The sequence below is a fragment of the Pseudophryne corroboree genome, chromosome 4 (genome assembly GCF_028390025.1).
Source record: "Pseudophryne corroboree isolate aPseCor3 chromosome 4, aPseCor3.hap2, whole genome shotgun sequence".
NCBI classification, from domain to species: Eukaryota; Metazoa; Chordata; class Amphibia; order Anura; family Myobatrachidae; genus Pseudophryne; species Pseudophryne corroboree.
The window spans coordinates 258,301,493-258,313,545 of record NC_086447.1 but is presented as its reverse complement, the minus strand read 5'-3'; the positions used below and the strand labels follow the sequence as shown (position 1 = coordinate 258,313,545).

At 44.0% G+C, this 12,053-nt stretch overlaps 1 protein-coding gene across 1 annotated transcript; it reads right to left on the bottom strand.

The window, feature by feature from the left end:
* Positions 1–375: 375 nt before the first annotated feature.
* Positions 376–1,767, bottom strand: LOC134910885 (paraneoplastic antigen Ma2-like). The gene has a single exon (XM_063919272.1). The coding sequence runs from the start codon at positions 1,765–1,767 to the stop codon at positions 376–378; it is 1,392 nt and encodes a 463-aa protein (XP_063775342.1).
* Between the last annotated feature and the right edge of the window lie 10,286 nt (positions 1,768–12,053).

Below are 12,053 nucleotides of genomic sequence, written 5' to 3'. Positions count from 1 at the left end.
TTGTTCCTACAATTATAGAAACATCCTTTCCTCCCTGTGGTACCTCAGGGCATATAAGTGCAATGAATGGTATTAACACTGCATCTCTACTGGACTCATTTATAAATTCAATTTCTGTCTCTATGTATCCTAGATATGGGTACCTTTCTGTACTTAATCCCCATATCACAAGTCCAGTTAATGGTTTTATTGGTACCCCTGATAACTTATCTCTATACCACGGTTCAAATATGATAGACACTTGTGAACCGCTATCTAACAGTACCTTGCCGGGGTGTCCATTAATTCTAGCCTCTGTCAACGGGATGGGTCCTAATATACCTTCTGGCAATACTCCATTCCACCATGAATTCCCCATTGCATTTGCGTTGATATCTAGGGGGCCAGTGCGGGGGTCACAGGCCGCCCTCTTCCGTTTCCCCTTTCCGTGACCTGATCAGTATTAGTTTGGTTTCCTAGACTTTGACTACATTCAGCAGCTCTGTGTCCTAATTCTCCACATGTAAAACAGCCTCTTTGTCTATACCTATACCCCCTTCCCATACCTCGCAATGGAGGATATGTTACATTAGTATTACTTTGAGGTGCATTTGCTCTACTCTGTGAAGATATGAATTGGTCTATCTTTTTATTCTGTTCTTCAATCATTTTACAAATCTTCTCCTCTAATGTACTACTCTCCACAGTTGGACATACTACTTTTACTTTCTTGACTGTGCGTTCCCGCATATCAATCATTGTTTCCTCCATTTTAATTTCTCTCATTAATTCATTGAAAGCTGGAGGGGATTTACTTATCTCTGAGCACCTCAACTTTTGTGCAATCGGATCTTTAGTTAATGCCCCTCTCAATAACTGTTTCACCCTGTTCTCATCTACTTCTGTTTTCTTCATTCCCCCTTTTTCTATTATCTTATATAACAATCTGTCTAACCGGAACAGATACGTACTTAACTTCTCTCCGGTCTCTTGAAATGTATGGTGTAACCTGGATATTAAGTCCCCTACATCCTCTAATGTTCCATATGCATAATCTAATGCCTCAAAGTACGTTTCAAGGGTGGCTTTCGGATTACTTCTCCTTGCTGCTTGGATTACTCCCATTGCCGGGCCCCGCAAACTTTCTACCACTCTCTGACGTTTTATGTGATCAGGACATTGCCACTCTTCCGTTTGCTGAACTGCGGCTTCTTTCCATACCTCATATGTTTCCTCCCCTTGAGGTACAGGCTGCATCCCTGAAAACACTCTTAATCTACGGTAACTTCCTTCATAGTGCCAACGTTCTAACTGCGTGACAACTCTGTCCACTATAGTCTCAAATTGGGTTCCTAATTTTTCCTCATTTGTATTTACTGGAGTATTATTATCTTCTACTCCTTCAGCACTATTTCCACTATTCTCTCTTTGTCCTACATTAATATCTCCTGCAGATGCTTCTGTGATTCTATCATCACCCTCACTTACTGCAGGCATAATAATGCTCCAACGTCTACCAGTATCTCTATCTGCCATCATCATTGCAGGAATTAAATAGGGGTCTAATTCATTTTTATTCTCTATTAAAAAGGCGCATACCATTCCCAATTCCCCTCTCCATTTATCAATCACTTGGGGTTGCATTACACCAAATAGAGTACCTATTTGAGAAATAACATCTGCATCAGAGAAAGCTGAGAAGTTCCCCACTACAGCTATACATTTACGAGGGTCTTTCCCTTTCTGTTGACTCCAAAGGAAAATATCTTTTCCTGTTATATTTTCCATACTGACTACCTTTTAGTCTATACTGGTGCAATAGGGGTACTCCTATTTATTGGGATCTCAGCAGTGCCTCCACTATGTAACCCTTTTGTTATGTACTAATAATGTGTTAAGCACAGCTTTACTATTTATACTCAATGCCTCCACCCAAGCTTAACTCAGATGTTATTTATTATTATTTATTAGGCTGGCTTGGGTCAGCTGGTAATGATAATATTCCCATTTAATAAATAATATTAACGCTCTACTCACTGCTTATTTAAAAAAGATAAATTTAATAGTTATAGTGGTATAATACTATAAAAATTTGTAATATAACAAGAAAATCTAAATTAGTAAGTTAGACGTTCACCTCTAATCCTACCCTCAATGCCTATACAGTTTCACCTGCATGCAATACAAAAAATTACCTTTTGGTAGCTACCGTATATGCCTAGGCAAATTATATAAAAAATATTCCTAGGTGTACACCTGGATTATACTACTAACTGTCATGCATGACACACTTTACCTATATTATACATAAATTTGTTATAATAGTGACATTAAGAATAAATATATACTTTGTATGTTAGTTCAACATTATATAGACACATATAGTGTTAATTAAATGAGTGCTCTAGAAATTATGTATACATTCACTTTCTGACAGTTCGTAATATCTTTTATGCAAAATGACTATAATGATGTATCCGGAATGCTTTATGCTGCTTTAAGCTGAATCAGTATCTGTGCTGAGTCTTTTCCTTGTGTTAGTGAAAAATAAAATGTTGACTGAATTCCTATATATATATATATCCATATATATTAATTGTGTATCTTTCTTTCTGCTGTCAGGGACACTAGGTAAATTACTTTCACTTTGCCTGACAGCTTGTGTTTCACTATTGTATCCTTTTTCTTTGTATCCAGTTTATGTAACCAGTCTGGCAGTGATCCCAGTACTTAAAGTTACTTTGTTTAACCAGACTGTATGATGTAAGTTAGTTTATCTCCCTCCACTGGGTAATTTCCTTCACTTTGCCTGATAGATCAGGTTTCACTATTGTATCCTTTTCCTTTGTATCCAATTTATATAAACAGTCTGGCAGTGTTCCCAGTACTTAAAGTTACTTTGTTTAACCAGACTGTATGATGCTTAATATATCTCCCTCCGCTGGGTGATTTCTGGTTATTCAGTTCTTAATAGTCTATATAACGGTACACTCTTGATAACTCTCTCTTACCCATGCAATATACTAATAGTCCTCTTGGTATATGTGTTCTTGAGGTAAATATTTCAGCACTTGCGATGAAATAAAATATGTAGACAGTTTATATCTTTCCTTGCACTATATTTAGTTAGTTATCATGCTATAACTGATGAAGAGTCAATGTTCCTTTTGGATAAGTGTCTAATAGTGCAACAAGTGGTGAGTGCAAGATTTTTTCTCACCACTCCACGACTAGTTGTGCTCCTTGACCTCTCTGTCCTTGGGCTCTGTCATACGTAAGGCTGCACTGGAATTACTGCTCTCTCTCTCTCCCTCGACTTCTTTCAAACAGCTTGTTACCTCAGCTGCCTGGTTCAGCTACAATCAAAGTCTTCTGTGACAAAATCACTCTCCTAAGCCATACATCAAAGAATGCTCCGCACACCTGTCTAATGTTTGCAGCTAGTGTTAACAGGAGGCAGAAACACTCTTAATGTGCCAAGCTCTTAGGTGTAATAGAGGTGTAGCGTCTTCAGCCTATCTACCGCCCACTGTTTACAGCTCAACAACGGCGGCGGCAGACACAGCTTGTAGAACGCTCTACAACCCCCTAGGCGTACATCAATAGGTGACCATTTCAGTCTTCTCCCTCTGCTCACTCGTGTTTACAGCTTAGATGAGTGATAGCAGCGGAGAGACCTCAACAGCACCACCCATCAATGTGCCTAACACTGGCTTATTCGGTACTGGCCTCAGTCATGGAGCTATCCTCCGCCAATGTTACAGCTCTATAGCGGAGGAAAAAGCACCCAAGTACTGCGCACTGACCGAGGGAACTGCAGACTGACCCTAAGTGCTCAAGAACCCACTTTTATTTCCCTTACCACAAAGCTCGCGCTGACCGGCAGGCTCCTATTGGTCTTCTTTTTTCCCTGCTGCCAATCAGCGCATGATCTCCTCCAGCGGCTCGCGGTCAGGGCAGCAGCGCGAGGAACCCCGTCCTTCCCGCCCTGCAGGCTATCGCTATAGCGGCTCGCGACGGTGCTTCACCGCCCTGCAGGGTATTACTTTTGTGTCTCGCGATCAGGACAACGGCACGAGGGACCCCGTCCTTCCCGCCCTGCAGACTATCACTACAGCGGCTCGCGACTTACACAGAGCACCCGCTTTGCCGCTCTGCAGGATATTGCTTCCTTTGACAGCATAGTGATCTCCAAATGACATCTATATACTTTGTGACACGAACAGTATAATACACAGCTCTTGTAATTACCTCCTAAGCAACCTCTACATAAATATACATATACATTAATCTCACATACATATATATACATATCCTATAGATTATATCTATTATTTTTATTCCATACTTATGAACAACTAATACAACATATATAAGAACCTTATACTTTATGGATTTTATATGTATAAACAGAGTTATTTTAATCCTATTTATTACCACATATATTTAACTATTAATTAATTAATTATTAATTCATGGCTACATATATATTAGGTTTTTTATTTTACAGTGAGACCTGCTGGCAACAGGCTCACTGCAACGAGGGACTAAGGGGAGAAGAAGCGAACCTACCTGCTTGCAGCTAGCTTGGGCTTCTTAGGCTACTGGACACCATTCGCTCCAGAGGGATCGACCGCAGGACCCGTCCTTGGTGTTCGTTCCCGGAGCCGCGCCGCCGTCCCCCTTACAGAGCCAGAAGCAAGAAGATGGTCCGGAAAATCGGCGGCAGAAGACTTCAGTCTTCACCAAGGTAGCGCACAGCACTGCAGCTGTGCGCCATTGCTCCTCATACACACTTCACACTCCGGTCACTGAGGGTGCAGGGCGCTGGGGGGGGCGCCCTGAGCAGCAATAATATCACCTTGGCTGGCAAAATAACCACAATATATAGCCCCAGAGGCTATATATGTGGTAATTACCCCTGCCAGAATACAGAAAAAAGCGGGAGAAAAGTCAGCCGAAAAAGGGGCGGAGCCATCTCCCTCAGCACACTGGCGCCATTTCTCCCTCACAGTTCCGCTGGAAGGAAACTCCCTGACTCTCCCCTGCAGTCTACACTACAGAAAAGGGTAAAAAAGAGAGGGGGGGCACAGATTTGAGGCGCAGTAAATATTATAGCAGCTATAGGGGACATAATTCAGTTAGTCCCTGCATTATATAGCGCTCTCGTGTGTGCTGGCATACTCTCTCTCTGTCTCCCCAAAGGGCTTTTGTGGGGTCCTGTCTCCTTTAAGAGCATTCCCTGTGTGTGTGTGCGGTGTGTCGGTACGGCTGTGTCGACATGTTTGATGAGGAGACTTATGTGGAGGCGGAGCAGATGCCTATAAATGTGATGTCACCCCCTGCGGGGCAGACACCTGAGTGGATGGACTTATGGAAGGAATTACGTGCAAGTGTCGACTCCTTACATAAAAAATTTGACGACATGCCAAATGCGGGACAGCCGGCTTCTCAGCTCGTGCCTGCCCAGGCAATTCAAAGGCCATCAGGGGCTCTAAAACGCCCACTACCTCAGATGGCAGACACAGATGTCGACACGCATACTGATACCAGTGTCGACGACGATGAGTCAAATTTAATGTCCACAAGGGCCATTCGTGGCATGATTGAGGCAATGAAAGAGGTTTTATACCTTTCTGATATAAACCCAGGTACCTCAAAAAAGGGTATTATGTTTGGGGAGAAAAAACTACCAATAGTTTTTCCCCCATCTGAAGAATTAAATGAAGTGTGTGAAGAAGCGTGGGCTTTCCCTGATAAGAAATTGGTGATTTCAAAAAAATTACTAATGGCGTTCCCTTTCTCGCCAGAGGATAGGTCACGTTGGGAAACTCCCCCTAGGGTGGATAAAGTGCTCACACGTTTGTCTAAAAAGGTGGCACTACCGTCTCCGGATACGGCCGCCCTAAAGGAACCTGCTTATAGAAAGCAGGAGGCTATCCTAAAGTCTATATATACACACACTGGTGTTATACTGAGACCAGCTATTGCTTCAGCGTGGATGTGCAGTGCTGCTGCTGCTTGGTCAGATTCCCTGTCAGAAAATATTGACACCCTGGACAGGGACACTATATTGCTAACCGTAGAGCATATAAAAGACTCAGTCTTGTACATGAGAGATGCACAGAGGGAGATCTGCCGGCTGGCATCTAGAATAAGTGCATTGTCCATTTCTGCTAGGAGAAGTTTATGGACTCGGAAGTGGACAGGGGATGCAGATTCTAAAAGGCACATGGAAGTTTTGCCTTATAAGGGTGAGGAGTTATTTGGGGATGATCTCTCAGACCTTGTTTCCACAGCAACAGCTGGGAAGTCAGCATTTTTACCCCATGTCCCCTCACAGCCTAAGAAAGCACCGTACTATCAGGTGCAGTCCTTTCGACCCCAGAAAAACAGGCGGGGAAAAGGCGGGTCCTTTCTGTCTAGAGGCAGAGGAAGGGGAAAAAAGCTGCACCACGCAGCAGGTTCCCAGGAACAAAAGTCCTCCCCCGCTTCTTCCAAATCCGCCGCATGACGGTGGGGCTCCACAGGCGGAGCCAGGTACGGTGGGGGGCCGCCTCAAAAATTTCAGCGATCAGTGGGTTCGCTCACGGGTGGATCCCTGGATCCTTCAAGTAGTATCTCAGGGGTACAAGCTGGAATTCGAGGCGACTCCCCCCCGCCGTTTCCTCAAATCGGCCTTACCGACAATTCCCTCGAGCAGGGAGGCTGTACTAGAGGCAATTCACAAGCTGTATTCCCAGCAGGTGATAGTCAAAGTACCCCTACTTCAACAAGGACGGGGTTACTATTCCACACTGTTTGTGGTACCGAAACCGGACGGTTCGGTGAGACCCATTTTAAATTTGAAATCCTTGAACACATACATAAAAAAATCAAAGTTCAAGATGGAATCGCTCAGGGCGGTTATTGCAAGCCTGGACGAGGGGGATTACATGGTATCCCTGGACATCAAGGATGCTTACCTGCATGTCCCAATTTACCTTCCTCACCAGGAGTACCTCAGATTTGTGGTACAGGATTGCCATTACCAATTCCAGACACTACCGTTTGGACTGTCCACGGCACCGAGGGTGTTTACCAAGGTAATGGCAGAAATGATGATACTCCTTCGAAAAAAGGGAGTTTTAATTATCCCGTACTTGGACGATCTCCTAATAAAGGCGAGGTCCAGGGAGCAGTTACTGGTCGGCGTAGCACTATCTCGGGAAGTGCTACAACAGCATGGCTGGATTCTAAACATTCCAAAGTCACAACTGGTTCCTTCCACACGCTTACTGTTCCTGGGGATGATTCTGGACACAGAACAGAAAAAAGTGTTTCTCCCACAGGAGAAAGCCAAGGAGCTGTCATCTCTAGTCAGAGACCTCCTAAAACCAAAACGGGTATCGGTGCATCACTGCACACGAGTCCTGGGAAAAATGGTGGCTTCGTACGAAGCAATTCCATTCGGCAGGTTCCATGCAAGGACCTTCCAGTGGGACCTCTTGGACAAGTGGTCGGGATCGCATCTTCAGATGCATCAACTGATAACCCTGTCTCCAAAGACCAGGGTGTCTCTACTGTGGTGGCTGCAGAGTCCTCATCTTCTAGTGGGCCGCAGATTCGGCATACAGGACTGGGTCCTGGTGACCATGGATGCCAGCCTTCGGGGCTGGGGCGCAGTCACACAGGGAAGAAATTTCCAGGGACTTTGGTCAAGTCAGGAGTCGTCCCTACACATAAACATTCTGGAACTGAGGGCCATTTACAATGCCCTAAGTCAGGCAAGACCCCTGCTTCAAAACCAGCCGATTCTGATTCAATCAGACAACATCACGGCAGTCGCCCATGTAAACCGACAGGGCGGCACAAGAAGCAGGGTGGCCATGGCAGAAGCCACAAGGATTCTCCGATGGGCGGAAAATCACGTACTAGCACTGTCAGCAGTGTTCATTCCTGGAGTGGACAACTGGGAAGCAGACTTCCTCAGCAGACACGACCTACACCCGGGAGAGTGGGGACTTCATCCAGAAGTCTTCCTACTGTTGTTAAACCGCTGGGAAAGGCCACAGGTGGACATGATGGCGTCCCGCCTCAACAAGAAGCTAAAGAGATATTGCGCCAGGTCAAGGGACCCTCAGGCGATAGCTGTGGACGCTCTAGTGACACCGTGGGTGTACCAGTCGGTCTATGTGTTCCCTCCTCTGCCCCTCATACCAAAGGTACTGAGAATAATAAGAAGGCGAGGAGTAAGAACGATACTCGTGGTTCCGGATTGGCCAAGAAGAGCTTGGTACCCGGAACTTCAAGAAATGTTATCAGAGGACCCATGGCCTCTACCGCTCAGACAGGATCTGCTACAGCAGGGGCCCTGTCTGTTCCAAGACTTACCGCGGCTGCGTTTGACGGCATGGCGGTTGAATTCCGGATCCTAAAGGAAAAGGGCATTCCGGAGGAAGTCATTCCTACGCTGATAAATGCCAGGAAAGAAGTAACCGCAAACCATTATCACCGCATTTGGTGAAAATATGTTGCGTGGTGTGAGGCCAGGAAGGCCCCTACAGAGGAATTTCAGCTGGGTCGTTTTCTGCACTTCCTACAGTCAGAAGTGACTATGGGCCTAAAATTGGGTTCCATTAAGGTCCAGATTTCGGCTCTGTCGATTTTCTTCCAGAAAGAACTGGCTTCACTACCTGAAGTTCAGACTTTTGTAAAGGGAGTGCTTCATATTCAGCCCCCTTTTGTGCCTCCTGTGGCACCTTGGGATCTCAATGTGGTGTTGAGTTTCCTAAAATCACATTGGTTTGAACCACTTAAAACCGTGGATCTCAAATATCTCACGTGGAAAGTGGTCATGTTATTGGCCTTGGCTTCGGCCAGGCGTGTGTCAGAATTGGCGGCTTTGTCATGTAAAAGCCCTTATCTGATTTTCCATATGGATAGGGCAGAATTGAGGACTCGTCCCCAATTTTTCCTAAGGTGGTATCAGCTTTTCACTTGAACCAACCTATTGTGGTGCCTACTAAGGACTTGGAGGATTCCAAGTTACTGGACGTAGTCAGGGCCTTGAAAATTTATGTTTCCAGGACGGCTGGAGTCAGGAAAACTGACTCGCTTTTTATCCTGTATGCACCCAACAAAATAGGTGCTCCTGCTTCTAAGCAGACTATTGCTCGCTGGATTTGTAGCACAATTCAGCTGGCGCATTCTGCGGCTGGATTGCCGCATCCTAAATCAGTAAAAGCCCATTCCACGAGGAAGGTGGGCTCATCTTGGGCGGCTGCCCGAGGGGTCTCGGCTTTACAACTTTGCCGAGCTGCTACTTGGTCAGGGGCAAACACGTTTGCTAAATTCTACAAATTTGATACCCTGGCTGAGGAGGACCTTGAGTTCTCTCATTCGGTGCTGCAGAGTCATCCGCACTCTCCCGCCCGTTTGGGAGCTTTGGTATAATCCCCATGGTCCTTACGGAGTCCCCAGCATCCACTAGGACGTCAGAGAAAATAAGAATTTACTCACCGGTAATTCTATTTCTCGTAGTCCGTAGTGGATGCTGGGCGCCCATCCCAAGTGCGGATTGTCTGCAATACTTGTATATAGTTATTGCCTAACTAAAGGGTTATTGTTGAGCCATCTGTTGAGAGGCTCAGTTGTATTTCATACTGTTAACTGGGTTAAATATCACGAGTTATACGGTGTGATTGGTGTGGCTGGTATGAGTCTTACCCGGGATTCAAAATCCTTCCTTATTGTGTCAGCTCTTCCGGGCACAGTATCCTAACTGAGGTCTGGAGGAGGGGCATAGAGGGAGGAGCCAGTGCACACCAGGTAGTACCAAATCTTTCTTTTAGTGTGCCCAGTCTCCTGCGGAGCCGTCTATTCCCCATGGTCCTTACGGAGTCCCCAGCATCCACTACGGACTACGAGAAATTGAATTACCGGTGAGTAAATTCTTATTTTTCCACTCCTTTACTGGCTCCCATTCCCGTACAGAATACAATTTAAATTCTACTCCGTCACTTTCAAAGTACTTAATCACTCCTCCCCCTCCTACATCTCCGACCTCATTTCAGTCCACACTCCCAGGATATATAAATATATAAAAGATCTAAAAGGTGAGATGGATATAGAGTGCAGTATATGCACTCCTATTATGCCATACAGTATATTTATATATCTTGCTTATCGGTCAATTATTAGTGGTTAGGGCAACATCCTAGTATAGTTTATGATTATGCCCCCCTCCCCCAGGACTAATCATGCTTCTAGCTTTATTTTATTACATTTCTTGGGTCTGTAGTTTGTATTCATGTCCTATAGTGCTGGGTATAGGGTCCTCTCCAACATGCCTTTTGGTAAATGCACCACTGCTTATACCTCCACACTCTGGCAATAGTAGATATATACTGAATATCCAATAATTCTGGAGTATCATTATGGGTAAACCTCCAATGTTAGTGGACTACCTGGACAATTTTGTGCACGATGTTATTAAAATCTTTTTATTTGAATGAAATCTTTACCCTGTTCCCTTCACAAAATATTACCATCTAACAATTTTGTGCTGGCCATATTACAGACAGTATTTCAGTAGCTAACTACATTATATTAAATATAGAGGGAGGAAGGGCAATGTGAGATGTACAGTATGCATGGATAGGGTTTGGATCCTTAATGGAAACCCTTCAAAATAGTGTTTTGTTGCTTCTTAGTTTGGAAGTCAGGTTAGTAAAAGTAGTAATTTCTGTATAAATATGGTATATGGCAGATTCATCATTTACTGTAATGCATAGCCATATGGCTAGTGGTTGGAGTCAGCTGGTGAAGGAATCCAGATGTTATGGTTGGTTGGAACACACACTTTACTGACTTACATACATTGCCTCTACAACTGTATACAACCAAACTTAATCATGGGAGTTTGTTGATATCTTCCATCATCATATGAAATAATGCTTCTCTGTACCACAGCATGAATAAGTCATCTATACAGTATATCTAATATACCAGACAATATGTTTGCTGGGCTTTGGTCTGGAAAAGAAAAAAAACTTGTTCTTATTTGAACATAAACACGTTTGCATACCCTGCCGTCACGCTAGATCTTATGGAGCAACCAGCTTGTTGCAAATAATATGCCCAGTTGTATAGAAAATTATTTCTTGTCAAAGTCAGCCATAGTAATTGTTGAAAAAGGGAACAATCCAAATTCTTCAAAAACTGTTGCATTGCTTGTGGGGAATTGATACTGTATGTGTATAGAGATCATACATCTAACGTAAAGAGCATCACATCATCACCAAGACTGAAAAATTGGGTAAGATAGTTGAGAATAGTAAAGTCTTTTAAGTACGCAGGTTGTTTGACAATGTGTGGCTGTAATGATGCACCAAAAATTCTGAAATAGGTTGATATAATGAGCCCCTTGGCAGAGGTATTGGGTCTGTCTTTGTGGCTTTTCGGGACTTTATATAACACTGGAACTACAGGGAATGGTTGAGAAAGAGCCTTTTGTGCTTTGGAATTGATGTAATTTCCATCTACTGTAGTCTGAAGGACATCACTGAGTTCCTTTTGGAATTATGCTGTGGTATCATCAGGGAGTCTCCCATATACTTCTGTACAAAACAGTTGTTGCTGTATTTATTTTTTGTACTGGGATAAATCTTGTAGTACTATACTTTATTGTCTGGATGAATTATAATACTCCTGTCATTACTTAGGTCAGTGGTTCCCAAACTGTGTGCCGTGGCACCCTGGGGTGCCTCGGGACACTTGCAGGGGTGCCTCGGGTTGGTGGTCCAGAACCAATTTAAATTCTGCATGGTCAATGTAAAAAGCAAAGCCAGTGTTAATGGCTGCCAATCATAAAATATATTGACAATCAGAAGCAAATCTTGTCCCTCACCACATAAGTTACCCTAAGGATGACCTATAAAGACAATTTACTTAATTTAATATTTCTTTATAAATTTTTCAATAAAAAAGTATTGGCTTAGGGGTGCCATGAAAAAAATTCTGATACCCTAGGGCAGTGGTTCTCAAACTCGGTCCTCAGGACCCCACACAGTGCATGTTTTGCAGGTCTCCTC